Raw genomic sequence first — 17663 nt, 5'->3', positions numbered from 1 at the left:
AAAGTTTTTGTTTCTTTAGGCAAAGTATCAGACTCCATTTCACATTACACTAGTTTATTAAAACAAATCACAATAACACTTAGACAGTTCTGTTATTCAAAATTAAACCTTTTTAAAACTCAGTTAGTCAGACCTGCACTCATCCTCTCTGACACAAACTCAACCTCTCTTTCTCTCTCACTCTCTCTCTCTCTCTCTCTCACACACACACACACACACACACACACACACTGAGCATTAGTGCCTTTCTCCATTCCTCCGTCTACGGCTCGTCCTGTTGGATCCCGCTGTTGCATGTGAGTTTAGGTGCAAGTTTTCCATATTTACTGTCATCTGATTGCGGCTGCACTTTATCTGTACAGCTTTTACCTGAAATACACAAACGCAGTCCATTAATCTAAACTCTTGGCAGCTCGATCGATGGAGCACTGTCAGGTGTTCTTGGGATACCTGGGATCTGGCTCATTGAAATGAACACGCGGTCCATCTTGATTCTGGGACGAGCTCTCGCGAGTAGGAACACTCCAGTAAATGCCAGCAGACACCTGAATAGCACACAAACACAAGACTCAAATCTTAAACTGCAAACAAACAGGAAAGTATTGTTCTAAATTATAATAATTTTTAAGAAGTTCTCACCCGATCACAAACATGATGATGTATATCAAGGATAAACCATAAAATTCTTCATAAAATAAAATGCCTAGAAATACAAAAGTATTCTGTTAAGCATTTTTGTGTTTCCAGGAAAGAAAAGCAACTAGTCTCTATTCTGAAAGTGACGTGATATACGGCTATGATAATCCCCCACCATATTAACCCCCACCCAAAGTGCACAAACACAGCAGTGGGCATTTATACTGCAGTGCTCAGGGTTCAATGTCCTGCTCAAGGGCACCTCAGTCGTGGTGTTGAAGGTGGAGAGAACGCTACATTCACTTCCTCCACCTACAATTCCTGCCAGTGTAACCCCTCTCACCCAGGTCCTCTCTAACGCTCCGAGCGGGGCTCGAACCCGGGTCTCCGGCACGGGAGACGGACGCACTAACAAGGAGGCTAAATGGCTACAGCCACTAGCGTCTGTCGAGATCGGGGTGTGCGGTTTACCTGCACAGCACCACTCGCTGGCCTCCGTTACACCAGCCCAAGACTCAAACTCACAACCTCAGGATAACTAGTCAGAATCTCTAACCATTAGGCCACGACTTCCCCAAAACACATTTTAACAGACTGACCAGCAACAATGGCGCTCGCGGTGAAGAAAACGTAATTGATGGGCACGATCTCTGTGGCGTCGAACATCTTCATGGCCTGATTCAGAAACCTGAGCAAATGGAGAGAAATGAGCAGGATTCTCCTGAGCACTATAAGTGAGAAGCTCGTGTCAGCGAAGGGTCAAACGCACTTGATCTGAAAGGCACAGGAAGTGACCATGATGATGAACATGATGTAGAAGATGGGATAGGTGAGCTGCAGGTGACTTCCACGGATCGTCTCTGTGATCATTCCTGAAACCGCTTTCACCGAGATCACCGTCACCGAAGCTGCAACAAACATACTCTTTAGTGATACAACATTTATTCATCATGGGAATTACGAATCATTGTAAATCTAGTTTAATCTCTATAGACAGAAATACAAACAACTTCTATGGCAAAATTGGGAGATGGTTTAGGAGCAGTTCTGGATATTTTAGTATAAAATTACATTTGGATCCATTAAATGGTCTTAAATTTCTGGTGGATCTGAAGTCTTGCATGATTTATCTTCTTTTTCCATCAAACAACAAAGTAAAATTAAACGACCTGGGCCCGGTTTCCCGATAAAGCTCACTCTTAGGGCACTAAGAAGACCTCGAAAGATATATCTTCCAAAAGTTGTTTATGTTCCTAAGTGTATTCCCCGAAGTGTCCCTTAGGAAGCTTCTTAGCACGCTGCCTCTTACGGCCGACGTTACAAGAGCGCTGTCCAGAGTGAGGGTGCTGAATTAGTTGGCATTGATTGCTCAGGAATCGATTTTCCACTTCACGCGATGGTGCATTACAGCGTTAAGAAAGACAACACGTTCTATGCCAATGAAACATTCCTCAAATTATTATAGTAACATTTATTTTAACATATTTTAAGTTATCAGTAGAATATAGACTATACATTTTATTATCAAATGGTCAGTAATATGTTCACACGATGTGAAGGTTAGATGAACCAGGTATCCCTCGCTAATCATCCACCCTCCTTATCCCGTTCTGCCACTTGAGCCGCTTCTTGACGTGGGTTTAACGACTTATAAAAATTATACAATACACTTTTAGATTAATGGTAAGGTACTTTACAATCAGAATTGATTGGTAAGCAGCTGCAGTTACTTCTGTTTAATGCGGTATTGATTGCAATTGGTTTATGTTTTAAATAAAAAGCAACCTATCTACAATGAACAGAGAGAGATAGAGTTAGATACAGAATATGATGGGGAAGCAATGTAAAAAATGGCACCAAGTTTCTCGTCAGAGGAGGTTGAAGTTTTGCTGGACCTTGCCACCAGGTCGAAGATCACACCCCTATGGTCCACTATAACCTGCAAGTTTATGGCCACGTCTCCCTTTCGCGATGAGTAACCTACGCCTGATCAATCACTGATGGATTGGCGATAGGGATGAGTGTGCCATCCACCAGGATGTAATCCCCGGCATGGAGCAGAAGGGCGTTGGTGACAGTGTGGACGCACCTCCACACCGAGGTCTTGATTAGGCCATAGCCCTCTCCCATTACCTCGATGAAGCTCTCTGTAGACTAAAAAACAAACAAACAAAAATGTAGCGCTGGGATTCAGGGCTTAAAGCAAAATTCCGCCGTGTTTGCCTGGCAAGCGCAGGTCTGAGAAGGTCCAGCAGCTCCATAATGAGTTGTCTTGGGAGGCGAATTTTTATATATATATAGCCACATCAGGCAAAATGTCAGAAGGGATTAAGTTTTGCCGAATAAAAAAATTGACATTGACTAAATGGCTCAGCGTCCGGCTCCGTCTTTGATTCAAAACAAGGACACGTTGGATCGCTTCTATAGTTGGTCCCTTACTGGACACAACGATGATTACCCATTTATAGATCTTAGCCATTTAGAGCCAAATTGTTTGCCAGATTTTAATTAATCATAAAAATTATTACCAATTCGCTTTAATTACATTACGAAAAAGCCTAGGCTAATTACCACCATATTAGTTCTGATACCACATAAAGTCAACTTCATAAATAGGCCTGTATCCATTGCGAACATAATTTTATTATGAGTCTTAAAAAATAACATAAAATCATTGTTGAGCCACAACATTGTCAACATACCATAGTTTGACTTGTACTTCGCTGCGCAGATTTCTAAAGACTGCTGTACAGTAGCATCATGAGCTCAAGCAACGCTAAGAGAGAGCTTACGAATGGTCCAGACCAACCTTACGAAAGTATCACATACAGAAGATATACTTAGCATACGAACGTGTCGGGAATCGTGCCATAAGGTTAAGAGAGAGGTTAAGGAATAGGTTAAGAACTTCTTAGCAATAAGAACGTTTTGGGTAACCGGGCCCAGATTCTTTAACAGTACGTCTCACATTTTCTTTATCTGCTCTTGTGAGTGAAGAATTGAATGATTTGACTGAATAACCTGTTGTCTTTCTCATCATCTTCATTTTCATAACAACAAGACCAGAATCTGTTCTTACCGAGTAACGCCACCAAGATCATCATGATCACAATGTGTTTCATGTTCCTGCACTTATAGAAATACATCAGGATAGTGAAGAGAATTAGTTCAAACATCTGCAGAAAGAGAGACAGAAAAGAGTTCTGAAGAGCGATATCATTTATGCATGATTAAAGCCGCGTTTCCACCGTTGGAACTTTACCCAAGAACCAGTGACTTTGGGCTGGTATGGTGTGTTTCCACCGTAGGAACCAGGATCTATACTGAACAAAATTATAAACGTAACACTTCTGTTTTTGCCCCCATTTTTTATGAGCTGAACTAAAAGATCTAAGACTTCTTCTATGAACACAAAAGGCCCATTTATCTCAAATATTGTTCACAAATCTGTCTAAATCTGTGTAAGTGAGCACTTCTCCTCAATCCACCTCAGTGGTGTGGCATATCAAGATGCTGATTAGACAGCATGATTATTGCACAGGTGTGTCTTAGGCTAACCATAGTAAAAGGCCACTCTAAAATGTGCAGTTTTACTGTATTTGGGGGGGGGGGGGTCTGAAAACCAGTCAGTATCTGGTGTGACCACTGTTAGTCTCGCAGCACATCTCCTTCTGAGTTGATCAGGTTGTTGAATGTGGCCTGTGGGATGTTGCTCCACTCCTCTTCAATGACTGTGTGAAGTTGCTGGATATTGGCAGGAACTGGAACACGCTGTCGTATACTCCGATCCAGAGCATCCTAAACATGCTCAATGGGTGACATGTCCGGTGAGTACGCTGGCCATGCAAGAACTGGGATGTTTTCATCTTCCAGGAATTGTGTACAGATCATAACATGGGGCTGTGCATTATCATGCTGAAACATGAGGTGATGGACATGGATGAATGACACAACAATGGGCCTCAGGATCCCGTCACGTTATGCTATCAATAAAATGCACCTGTGTTCATTGTCCATAACATACTTCTGCCCACACCGTAACCCTACCACCACCATGGTCCACTTGATCCACAATGATGACATCAGCAAACCGCTCACCCACACAATGCCATACACGCTGTCTGCCATCTGCCCTGTACAATGAAAACATCATTCATCTGTGAAGAGAACACCTTTCCAAAGTGCCAGACGCCATCGAATGTGAGCATTTGCCCACTCAAGTCTTTTACGACGACAAACTGCAGTCAGGTTGAGACCCCGATGAGGACGACGAGCAGCAAATTAACTTCCCTGAGACAGTTTCTGACATTTTCAGAAATTTTCAGAAATTCTTTGGTTATGCAAACCGATTGTTGAAGCAGCTGTCTGGGTGGCTGGTCTCAGATGATCTTGGAAGTGAAGATGCTGGATGTGGAGGTCCTGCTGGTGTGGTTACACGTGATCTGCAGTTGTGAGGTCAAGTCAACTCAAGTCACCTTTATTTATATACTGCTTTAAACAAAACAGATTGCGTCAAAGCGACTGAACAACATTAATTAGGGAAACAGTGAGTCTATAATGCAAAATGACAGTTAAAAGCAGTTAATCACTGAATTCAGTGATGTCATCATGCAGTGCAGTTCAGTTTAAATAGTATCTGTGCAATCATTTGCAATCAAGTCAACAGTATCTCTGTAAATGAAGGTGACCCCAACTAAGCAAGCCAGAGGCGACAGCGGCAAGGAACCGAAACTCCATCGGTGACAGAATGGAGAAAAAAACCTTGGGAGAAACCAGGCTCAGTTGGGGGTCAGTTCTCCTCTGACCAGACGAAACCAGTAGTTCAATTCCAGACTGCAGCAAAGTCAGATTGTGCAGAAGAATCATCTGTTTCCTGTGGTCTTGTCCTGGTGCTCCTCTGAGACAAGGTCTTTACAGGGGATCTGTATCTGGGCTCTAGTTGTCCTGGTCTCCGCTGTCTTTCAGGGATGTAGAGGTCCTTTCTAGGTGCTGATCCACCATCTGGTCTGGATACGTACTGGATCTGGGTGACTGCAGTGACCCTCTGATCTGGATACAGACTGGATCTGGTGGCTACGGTGACCTCGGAACAAGAGAGAAACAGACAAATATTAGCGTAGATGCCATTCTTCTAATGATGTAGCAAGTACATCGGGTGTTATGGGAAGTGTTTCCGGTTCCGGTTTACCTAATTAATGGAGCCAAAAAAAAAGGATTTGGATGTTAGAAGCATATTAGTATGTTATGTGTATGCCAGGTTAAAGAGATGGGTCTTTAATCTAGATTTAAACTGCAAGAGTGTGTCTGCCTCCCGAACAATGTTAGGTAGGTTATTCCAGAGTTTAAGCGCCAAATAGGAAAAGGATCTGCCGCCCGCAGTTGATTTTGATATTCTAGGTATTATAAAATTGCCTGAATGGATGGATTATTTCGGCAAAGGAGAAGTGCTCACTAACACAGATTTAGACAGATTTGAGGACAATATTTGAGAGAAATAGGCCTTTTATTGTTGGGGCAAAATTAAAACAAAGCATAAGAGACAGGCTCACTCTCAGTTTATAATTAAAAAGAAAGCTTTAATTCTTTGCAAAGAAGGTCAGACAGTCATACAGTAACAGAAGTTCCTGCAGAGAGCGACAGAGGAGGGGAGGGCAGTCCTCCCCCTTATATCCCTTTGCTGCATCAAGGTTACAAAGTCTTAGCATCTGTATTTCATGTATTCCATGGATACCATAAAACCATATCATGTATTCCATGGATGACATAAAACACACTCTCTGTGGGTTGTTTCTCACTTAGGTGACCCCCTCAGGTCATCCTCAGGCATTGTCCCCCCACTATATGGCCCAATGACCCTCTCATGGTGTCCACACAGTAATTACAAGACAACACATGCATATATGGGCATACAAAAGCAATGTTAAATGAATTTTTCCACCACAGTACATAGAAAAAGTCTTAGATCTTTGACTTCAGCTCATGTATAATGGGGGCAAAAACAAAAGTGTTGCATTTATAATTTTGTTCAGTGTAAATAAAGTTACAGGTAATAAACGGCCCTCAGAAAGTCCCTGCTGGCGAGGTAGTACTTTTTCAAAGGTCCAGAACTTTCTGGGTTCATTCAGAGTTCACGAAGCAAAATATTACATTGTGATTTCAACCACTACTACTGTCTAACTACTGTCATTATGGAATGTAGTTTTAAAAGTATTTCAGGGGAGAATGTATAGTGTTGTTCAAAATAATAGCAGTACAATGTGACTAATCAGAATAATCCAGGTTTTTAGTAAAAAAAAAAAACAACAAGTTACCAGTAGGTGCATTAGATTCTAAGAAAACAAACAAGACACAGCATTCATGATATGCACTTTCTTAAGGCTGTGCAATTGGGCAATTAGTTAAAAGGGGTGTGTTCAAACAAATAGCAGTGTCTGCCATTGACTCTACCTTTGTTCATAGGATTTAGCAATCCTGTACTAATATTTAGTTGTATGACTGACCACAGTTTTTTTAAAACTGCTTCACATCTGTGTGGCATGGAGTCAACCAACTTGTGGCACCTCGCAGCTGTTATTCTACTCCATGATTCTTTAACAACAAACCACAATTCATTTACATTTCTTGGTTTTGCTTCAGAAACAGCATTTTTGATATCACCCCACAAGTTTTTGATTGGATTATGGTCCAGGGACTGGGCTGTCCTCTCTATAACATTCATTTTGTTGGTTTGGAACCAAGACTTTGCTCGTTTACTAGTATGTTTGGGGTCATTGTCTTGTTGAAAAAAACATTTCAAGGCCATATCCTCTTCAGCATAAAGTCTACATGCTCTTCATGTATTTTGGCATATGCAAACTGATCCATGATCCCCCAACACCATAGTAGGAGAAACATGCCCATATCATGATGCTTGCACCTCCATGCTTCACGGTCTTCACTGTGTACTGTGGCTTGAATTTAGAGTTTGGGGGTCGTCTCACAAACTGTCTGTGGCCCTTGGACCCAAAAAGAACAATTTTACTCTCATCAGTCCACAAAATGTTCCTCCATTTCTCTTTAGGCCAGTTGATGTGTTCTTTGGCAAATTGTAACCTCTTCTGCATATGCCTTTTATTTAACAGAGGGACTTTGCGGGGGATTCTTGAAAATAGATTAGCTTCACACAGACGTCTTCTAACTGTCACAGTACTTACAGGTAACTCCAGACTGTCTTTGATCATCCTGGAGGTGATCATTGGCTGAGCCTTTGCCATTCTGGTTATTCTTTGATCCATTTTGATGGTTGTCTTCCGTTTTCTTCCACGTCTCTCTGGTTTTGCTCTCCATTTTAAGGCATTGGAGATCATTTTAGCTGAACAGCCTATAATTTTTTGCACCTCTTTATAGGTTTTCCCCTCTCCAATCAACTTTTTAATCAAAGTGCGCTGGTCTTCTGAACAATGTCTTGAATTGACCATTTTCCTCAGGCTTTAAGTGCATTTTCAACAAGTGCTGGCTTCATCATTAAATAGGGGCCACCTGATTCACACCTGTTTTTTCACAAAATTTATGACCTCGGTGATTGAATGCCACACTGCTGTTTTTTTTAACACACCCCTTTCAACTAATTGCCCAATTGCACAGCCTTACGAGCGTGTATCACCTACTGGTAACTTGTTTGCCACGTAGCAATAAAAAATATACTGAAAACCTGGGCCCGGTTCCCCAAAACGTTCTTATCGCCAAGTAATTCTTAACCTATTCCTTAACCTCTCTCTTAACCTTATGGCACGATTCCCGACACGTTCATACGCTGAGTATATCTTCTGTAAGTCATACTTTCGTAAGGTTGGTCTGGACCATTCGTAAGCTCTCTCTTAGCGTTGCTTGAGCTCATGATGCTACTGTACAGCAGTCTTTAGAAATCTGCGCAGCGAAGTACAAGTCAAACTATGGTATTTTGACAATGTTGTGGCTCAACAATGATTTTGTTATTTTTTAAGACTCATAATAAATTATGTTCGCAATGGATACAGGCCTATTTATGAAGTTGACTTTATGTGGTATCAGAACTAATATGGTGGTAATTAGCCTATGCTTTTTCGTAATGTAATTAAAGCGAATTGGCAATCAATTTTTTGATAATTAAAATCTGGCAAACAATTTGGCTCTAAATGGCTAAGATCTATAAATGGGTAAGCATGGTGGTGTCCAGTTCCAACGTGTCCTTGTATTGAATCAAAGACGGAGCCGGACGCGGAGCCGTTTAGTCCATGTCTATGTTTTTATTCGGCAAAACTAAATCCCTTTTGACATTTTGCCTGACGTGGATATATTAAAAAAAAATTTGCCTCCCAAGACAACTCATTATGGAGCTGCTGGACCTTCTCAGACCTGCGCTTGCCAGGCAAACACGGCGGAATTTTGTTTTAAGGCCTGGATGACCTGGTGGATGGCACACTCATCCCTATCGCCAATCCATCAGTGATTGATCAGGCGTAGGTTACTCATCGCGAAAGGGAGACGTGGCCATAAACTTGCAGGTTATAGTGGACCATAGGGGTGTGATCTTCGACCTGGTGGCAAGGTCCAGCAAAACTTCAACCTCCTCTGACAAGAGGCTTGGTGCCCTTTTTTACATTGCTTCCCCATCATATTCTGTATCTAACTCTATCTCTCTCTGTTCATTGTAGATAGGTTGCTTTTTATTTAAAACATAAACCAATTGCAATCAATACCGCATTAAACAGAAGTAACTGCAGCTGCTTGCCAATCAATTCTGATTGTAAAGTACCTTACCATTAATCTAAAAGTGTATTGTATAATTTTTATAAGTCGTTAAACCCACGTCAAGAAGCGGCTCAAGTGGCAGAACGGGATAAGGAGGGTGGATGATTAGCGAGGGATACCCGGTTCATCTAACCGTCACATCGTGTGATTATATGACAACAAAATCTTAGAAGAAAGGGATCATTGGGGTTCTATATAGAACCATAGGGTTCTTTACTCAACTCCAAAGAACCTTTTATGCTAAAAAGGTTCTATAATGACAAGAAAGAACCCTTTTGGCACAAAGGGTTCATATCTTGAATTTTGTGATCATTCACATGCATTCATAAATGCATTTGAATACACCGAATAATGCAGTGAAAGAACGCACTCAAAATGCACACACGCACTAGTATGACATCATCATGTAACTTTACATTAGCCTAGATGCCTACACTTTTTAGGCACGATTTGTTTAGTTTTTTAATATAGCTACTTGATACTGTTAAAAGGCACATCATTAAAACAAAAATACGAGTTCACATTTCACACCTAAACAAGCGTGGAAAACGTAATTAGAACTAGCTACTAAATTAGTTAAAAATGCCTATCCATATACAGGTATGATTTGCGAACCCCAAACTGACTCAAATGATACGCGAACCCGCTTTGAACTCCCGAACTGATTCAAATGATTCACGATCCCCAAACTGACTCAAATGATTCGCGATCCCGCTTCAACTCCCAAACTGGAGTCAGATGACTCAAATGATTCGCGATCCAAGGGGCAAGGAACTCGACCGGGAGTTGAAGTCGGGTGGGGGCTGCCATCTTTTAGCAAAACTTCACTTGCGTTAGCATTCCCATTGACTCCCATTCATTTTGGCGTCACTTTGACAGCGAATAACATTACATCTGAGGCGTTTAAAGACTCTGTTTGTCCATTATTTATTTCTAAAGATACACGACAATGTATAAAGGGCTCCATTTCCTTCTATGTTACATCATGGCCCCGTATAAACAGTTTTTGTAAAAAATAGGCTAACGATTGCATCATAACCACTCGGCTCTCTGTCGCATTACCGAACAGACAGGAGGAGAAGCTCGCAGGCAATTAACTTAATATGGCGTACTGGCGTTACATTTTAAAATACTATACAAAATAATTAATCAGAATACTTACTCCTGCTCACTCACGACAAAGAACTCCCCGCTCAAGCTCGCCGTCTCTGCAAGATTAACGATGGCAGTTTGCACGCACAGCTACTAGAAAATTTACATCTGTCAGACAGGTTGCTGACGTTGTCAAGCTTCGTTTGAGTCTGCGCGTCAGAAACGGAAGTGCTAAAAAACGCTAAAACTGGGCTTCATTTGTCTCAATTGAGTTCCAATGGAGTCGCTGTGTCCATTTCTTTTACTGTCTATGCTACGAACTCCCGAACTGATTCAAATGATTCGCAATCCCCAAATTGACTCAAATGATTCCCGAACCCGCTTTGAACTCCCGAACTGACTCAAATGATTCGCGATCCCGCTACGAACTCCCGAACTGATTCAAATGATTCGCGATCCCCAAATTGACTCAAATGATTCCCGAACCCGCTTTGAACTCCCGAACTGACTCAAATGATTCGCGATCCCGCTCCGAACTCCCGAACTGACTCAAATGATTCGCGATCCCGTTCCGAACTCCCGAACTGACTCAAATGATTAGCGATCCCAATACACATAATGCTATAAAAGTGTGCACATAGAGAGAAATAAACAGCAGATGTTCATGTTAACAACTTCTTTAACTTGAGCAAACGCTGCTAATACACATACATTTGTTAATAAAGTAAATAAAATGAAAACATGAATGTTTTAATGCTACTGAATAAAAATAAACGAGAAAATAAAAACAGTCTCTGCTCATCATGACAGGACCTGGATCAGTGAGCTGCGTCTCGGGCCGATGACGTCACTTCCAGGGAGTCATGTTGTACACGCCCCCGTCCCTTGACTCCACCCCCCACGTCAAAACAGTGCCACAAAGAGAGACGTGCAGAAAAGTAAAGCGCAAAGGGAAAATGGTATCGCAAGCTCAAACTAGACTGACACACAAAATAAAAGCAGCATTGAAAATAAATTAATAGATATGACCATGGAAAATATTTATTGCAAAATCATTGCTTTCGCGCTGTTTCATTTGTTTTGCAATTCTTAATTTTTGTTTGCAAAAAGCAAAAAGCAAACAAAAGTATTTTCCTCAATACATTAAATAAAATGTTTTAAATTTGTTTTTGTTTTTATTGTTTTTGTATATTTTAAACAAGGTAAATCTTTCTGATTTATTAAAATAAAAAGTCACATACATGGATTTTTCTGGGCTAAGCCCCGGATCTCCACTCACCCTAGGACCACCCGTTACTGACCATTTGATATTTTAATTTATAGTCTATATTTTGCTGACAATTTACACTGTTAAAATAAATGTTACTGTAATAATTTGAGGAATGTTTCATTTGCATATAACATGTTGTCTTTCTTAACGCTGTATTGCACCATCGCGTGAAGTGGAAAATCGATTCCTGAGCAATCGATGGCAACTAATTCAGCACCCTCACTTTGGACAGCGCTCTTGTTACGTCAGACGTAAGAGGCAGCGTGCTAAGAAGCTTCCTAAGGGCCACTTCGGGGAATACACTTAGGAACATAAACAACTTTGGTAAGATATATCTTTCAAGGCCTTCTTAGTGCGCTAAGAGTGAGCTTTATCGGGGAACCGGGCCCTGGATTATTCTGGTTGGTCACATTGTACTGCTATTATTTTGTAATTTAGGCTGTATATATATACAGATTTCCCTAACTACATTTCTGTGGCTATTAATATGTTTAAATCACCAGACTATTTGCCTAATCTTCATGGTACATTAGACCGTGATGGAAGTTCAGAAAGCAACAGGTCTGGGGGGAAAATAGTTCCTAGGGAAAAAAAAGTTCCTGGTACAGTTGTTCCGGGTAATTTTGGTGGAAACACAGCAGAAGTGTCACTCAAGCGAGGATTTTATTTCACTTCTCTAAGTGTCACTTTACTAATGCTGTAAAATGTGATTAGTTATCTGTACTGTAACTTGGTCAAGATTACAAAAGACTTACGAAGTAAATCAGAAAGGTCCAGCTGACCAGCGAGCGCTCCACCATGTTGGCCGTGACATGAGGTGATGAATGAGGGGCGAATGTCACCAGGAAGTAGGTGCCGGTCAGCGCTAAGGCACCTCCTGCCGACAAAACATCTTCATTACAAAAACATTGAGGAAAGCTGCTTGAAACCTGTTTTTGTTACATTATCATGAAACCATGACCACTGCTTTCACATCATAGAGTATTTTAATGATGTCCTTACTGTATTTCACAGTCTTGAACTTTTCAGTTGTGTTGCTGTCTATACAGGGTCAGAAAGCTCTCGGATTTCATCAATAAAATAAATCATAAAATTTATAAATAAAATAAAATATATTCATCAATAAAATCACAAAATCGTTCTTTATATGTATATATAATATAACTTTAATTATGAATTATTTTTTACTAATTTGTTTATTTTCCTACAAAACAAGAGAAGACAAGAACTTCATTATGAGATGTCAAAAAAGACTCTAATCTCACCGAGGATATCTGAAGCCCGTAACGTCTCCTTGAGGAACACCACAGAAATGACAGCACTCACTGAAAGAGAGAAACAGAGCCAGTTTTTATGCTTTTGAACATCATTTGTAGAGTTAAATACTGACTCTTGAACTGCAGAACTGCAGCATTTGGACCCATGATCAACTGTGTCATGTTTTAATGAACAGAGAGAAGGTCTTACCGATGACAGACACACAGCCGAGAGGAGCGATGAGCGATGCTGGAGCAAATCCATATGCAGCAAAGTTCCCCAGCTCCCCCAAACCCATCAGCAGGATCCCACACCACCACAGACGGCTGGTGTAGTACGGCTTCATCCCTCGCTGCGACTGCCGCACATGTGTGTATTTCTGCACAAACACCAGCCACACTACCACAGTTTAGCAGAGACTACCTCTAAACATCAAACACATGCAGTACCGAAACACTGAAAGAGTGCTAGTGTGTGTGATTGTGTGAGCGAGCCGAGCTTCACCTGGATATTCAAGGAGATGCTGATGAGAAAGTTTCCACATACTGCGATGCAGATCCCCACAATATAAACCTACGAACAAAAGACATCAGCTCGGGGTGTCACTAGTGTGGGGAGATCGGACAGAGTACAGGAAAACCCAGTGACACCCCCAAACCAGCACATTCCTCATCCCTAAAACACCATTTGCTGAATTATGTCTCCAGGACCAATAAGGATGATTCAAGAACATGAGCTACATGTACATCAACATCAACTAGATGTGTGCTATCAACTAGATTTTAGCTGGATGAGAAACCTTGAGATGAAAAAAATCAGAACTGAAATAAAGTTTGAATTTATTGTTTAAGATTAGAGGTTGTAGTCACTGTAGTTTGAGTTTCATGTCAGATCAGAGGTTGTAGTTGCTGTATCTTGAGTTTATTATTTCAGTTAAAGGTTGTAATAGCTGTGGATTAAGTTTAGTCTCAGATCAGAGGTTGTAGTCACTACTGTATCTTGAGTCTAGTCTCAGATCAGAGGTTGCAGATGCTGTATCTCGAGTTTAATTTCAGATTAGAGGTTGTAGTTAATGTAGATTAAATTTAGTCTCATATTAGAGGTTGCAGTCGCTGTAGTTTGAGTTTATTATTTCAGATTAGACATTGTAGTCGCTGTAGTTTAAATTTAGTTTCAGATCAGAGGTAGCCGCTGTATCTTGGGTTTATTATTTCAGAGGTTGAAGTCGCTGTAGATTGAGTTTAGTCTCAGATCAGAGGTTGTAGTCGCTGTATCTTGAGTTTAGTCTCAGATCAGAGGTTGTAGTTGCTGTATCTTGAGTTTAGTCTCAGATTAGAGGTTGTAGTCGCTGTATCTTGAGTTTAGTCTCAGATCAGAGGCTGTAGTCGCTGTATCTTGAGTTTAGTCTCAGATTAGAGGTTGCAGATGCTGTATCTTGAGTTTAGTTTCAGATCAGAGGTTCTAGTCACTGTATCTTGGGTTTATTATTTCAGTTAGAGGTTGAAGTCACTGTAGATTGAGTTTAGTCTCATATCAGAGGTTGCAGTCGCTGTATCTTCACTTTAGTCTCAAGTTAGAGGTTGCAAATGCTTTATCTTGAGTTTAGTCTCAGATTAGAGGTTGAAGATGATGTATCTTGAGTTTAGTCTCAGATCAGAGGTTGCAGATGGTGTATCTCAAGTTTAGTCTCAGATTAGAGCTTGCAGATCAGAGGTTGTATTCATTGTAGATTGAGTTTAGTCTCAGATCAGAGGTTGCAGATGGTGTATCTTGAGTTTAGTCTCAGATTAGAGGTTGCAGATGCTGTATCTTGAGATTAGTTTCAGATCAGAGGTTGTAGTCATTGTAGATTGAGTTTAGTCTCAGATAAGAGGTTGCAGATGCTGTATCTTGAGTTTAGTCTCAGATTAGAGGTTGCAGATGCTGTATCTTGAGATTAGTTTCAGATCAGAGGTTGTAGTCATTGTAGATTGAGTTTAGTCTCAGATAAGAGGTTGCAGATGCTGTATCTTGAGTTTAGTCTCAGATCAGAGGTTGCAGATGGTGTATCTCGAGTTTAGTCTCAGATTAGAGGTTGCAGATGCTGTATCTTGAGTTTAGTGTCAGATTAGAGGTTGCAGATGGTGTATCTCGAGTTTAGTCTCAGATTAGAGGTTGCAGATGGTGTATCTCGAGTTTAGTCTCAGATCAGAGGTTGCAGATGGTGTATCTCGAGTTTAGTCTCAGATTAGAGGTTCCAGATGCTGTATCTTGAGTTTAGTCTCAGATCAGAGGTTGCATATGCTGTATCTTGAGAATAGTTTCAGATCAGAAGTTGTAATCATTGTAGACTGAGTTTAGTCTCAGATTAGAGGTTGAAGATTCTCTATTTTGAGATTAGTTTTAGATTAGAGGTTGTAGTTACTGTAGATTGAGTTTAGTCCCATTTTAGGTTGCATTCGCTGTATCTTGAGTCTATTATTTCAGATTAGAGGTTGTAGTTGCTGTAGTTTTAATTTAGTTTCAGATCAGAGGTTTTAGTTACTGTATCTTGAGTTTATTATTTCAGTTAGAGGTTGAAGTTGCTGTAGTTTGAGTTTAGTCTCAGAGTAGAAGTTGCAAATGCTGAATCTTGAGTTTAGTCTGATGAGACTAGTTTAGTTTCAGAATAGTGGCATAGTGGCATTACTGCATTGTTATTTTTGTACCTCCATCCTGGATCTTGACCTGTCCTTTCCACAAGGTGTATAAAGAGACAAACACACTGCACCACTGGTAAATGAAAAGAACAACAGACACAAATTCAACAGCTGTGGTCATATTCATCTCTCTGACATTCAGCTGCTGTATATATATATATATATATATATATATATATATATATATATATATATATATATATATATATATATATATTATTACTCTTTTATTAATTTTGGAAAATATTGACTTTCTTCATTTAAAACTCCATAAAATAAAAATAAAGAAAGCAAACAAACAACCAACCAAAAAAAAAAAACTTATGAAACAACCTGACATCAAACACCAGGGGCCTGTACCATGAAGCTGGATTAGCTGGCTTAGCTGGCTTGCCAGGTAAATTTCAGGTTAGTTTAATCCTGGGTTTTTAGGTACCATGTAAGTGGCTGGACTTTTAGCGGCATTCATTGCCATATTAAATTACATTCCACGGCTAACCTGCTCCGGGGAAGGTTATGTTCTGGGTTAGAGATGTCAGACTGAAGCTGGACTAATCAGATGTAAGAGAAGTGAAACATCTCTGACACAAAGTCACTCCAGTTAATGTTGCTCCAAAATAAAGGTCACTATTGCTAAAAAAAAACAAATAGAAATTTGGCATTAATGATAATAACGGAGTCATCTTATGATTTATATAATTATTGTGTTTCATATTATTATTATCTATCTTTTACACAAAAGCAATTTTAGTTTAACAGTTATTGACCTTATATGTTCGAGTGTCCATTACTATGTATTTTCAAATGTATGAATTAAGTTAACAAGTTTCACTTGTGACTGCACTAATAGAGCAAGATAATTTATTTTATTTGTCCTCCTTAATTTTTCAAATGACATTTAAGTTTGTCATATTCTTTTCTCTTAACCTTTAATAAAACCTTTAACCTTTAGTTTTGAATCTCGCTGGGTCTCTCGCGAGAAGTAAATCAAACTTGCTTTGTGTTGCAAGGCTCCTGATTGGCTGTTCTCCATAAACTCAGGATCACAATAAGCGCTAACAAAGAAAGTTGATGAACAGCATCATGGTACCAACAAAGCCGAATTGCAGAGGTTTGGTTTTGTCAACTCAAAATTTACCCTGTAACTCTGAATTTGTTCAGCTACCATCATGGTACAAGCCCCAGAAATACTTAATGATAAGCAACCACTCAACAGCCAACAAAATAACAAGACTAATAAGGCTTGAATTAAAAGCTCACTCCACACTTCTTATGCATATCAACAGCAGTATCTTCAAGAAAACATTTATGAGTAGAAATACATACGGCTTCTCCAGAACAGGAACGGGAGGCAGTGCTGGGACTCTCTCTCTCTATCTCTCTCTCCACCCTTGTGTGTGTGTGTGTGTGTGTGTGTTTGTGTGTGTGTGCCTGTTCATGCTTACAGGACTCTTTGTGCAGGGCAGGACAATTGTGTTCTGTGAGTGTGTGTGAGTTGCAGGCGGGGGCAGTCTGTGCTGGATGGACAGTAGATCTATTATCTTATTTTACAGGACATTCTTGCATGCTAACACTGAGAATATGTTTTAATGTGTGATTGTAAGGTTTACAGTAGCAAAAGTGGCCAATGAAACCTTAAAAAATAAAACAAACAACCAACATAACACAAATCAAAATGGCTCATGATCATCATAAAAGTAAAGAAAATTTTATTTAAAGATACAGAAAATAAAAGGCTAAGTTGTCTGTATATTACTTACAAAGGCTCTGTTCTAAGTGGGCTTTTCTCAACTGGAAGTCTAAACATTTACATTTTTCCCAAGGTTTTTTTCTCCATTTCTGTCACCAACACTTTTGAAATAGAGTTTAAATGGGTGATGACTGAAATCACTGAATCATCAATAAAATGAATTTAGCTGGAAAAATTACTCTTGGTTTACTGACAATCTATTTTCCTGTTC

The 17663-nt window shown here is 40.1% G+C and overlaps 1 protein-coding gene across 2 annotated transcripts; it reads right to left on the bottom strand.

Moving 5' to 3' along the window:
• Positions 1-37: 37 nt before the first annotated feature.
• Positions 38-17126, bottom strand: LOC128031015 (NIPA-like protein 2). 2 transcript variants are annotated; one of them, XM_052619186.1, is made up of 12 exons: positions 17029-17126; positions 15712-15775; positions 13529-13597; positions 13235-13403; positions 13033-13092; positions 12523-12644; positions 3716-3812; positions 1406-1544; positions 1236-1324; positions 640-703; positions 451-545; positions 38-369 (listed from the first exon to the last, which is right to left on the bottom strand). In XM_052619186.1, the coding sequence occupies exons 2-12, from the start codon at positions 15715-15717 to the stop codon at positions 263-265; spliced, it is 1017 nt and encodes a 338-aa protein (XP_052475146.1). In that variant the 5' UTR covers positions 15718-15775; positions 17029-17126; the 3' UTR covers positions 38-262. The 2 variants fall into 2 exon arrangements, with proteins under 2 accessions (XP_052475146.1, XP_052475148.1); XM_052619188.1 differs by having other exon boundaries at positions 3716-3767.
• Between the last annotated feature and the right edge of the window lie 537 nt (positions 17127-17663).

The sequence above is a fragment of the Carassius gibelio genome, chromosome A16 (genome assembly GCF_023724105.1).
Source record: "Carassius gibelio isolate Cgi1373 ecotype wild population from Czech Republic chromosome A16, carGib1.2-hapl.c, whole genome shotgun sequence".
Taxonomy (NCBI): domain Eukaryota; kingdom Metazoa; phylum Chordata; class Actinopteri; order Cypriniformes; family Cyprinidae; genus Carassius; species Carassius gibelio.
This window is presented reverse-complemented; position numbering and strand designations above follow the sequence as displayed.

What these genes read in the sequence shown, in the direction of transcription:
- LOC128031015 (XM_052619186.1), bottom strand. An exon ending in ACGGGCTTCAGATATCCTCG is followed by an intron (nt 12,645 to 13,032) that starts GTGAGATTAGAG and finishes TTTTGTCGGCAG; the next exon opens with GAGGTGCCTTAGCGCTGACC. An exon ending in CGCGAGCGCCATTGTTGCTG is followed by an intron (nt 704 to 1,235) that starts GTCAGTCTGTTA and finishes TTGTATTTCTAG; the next exon opens with GCATTTTATTTTATGAAGAA.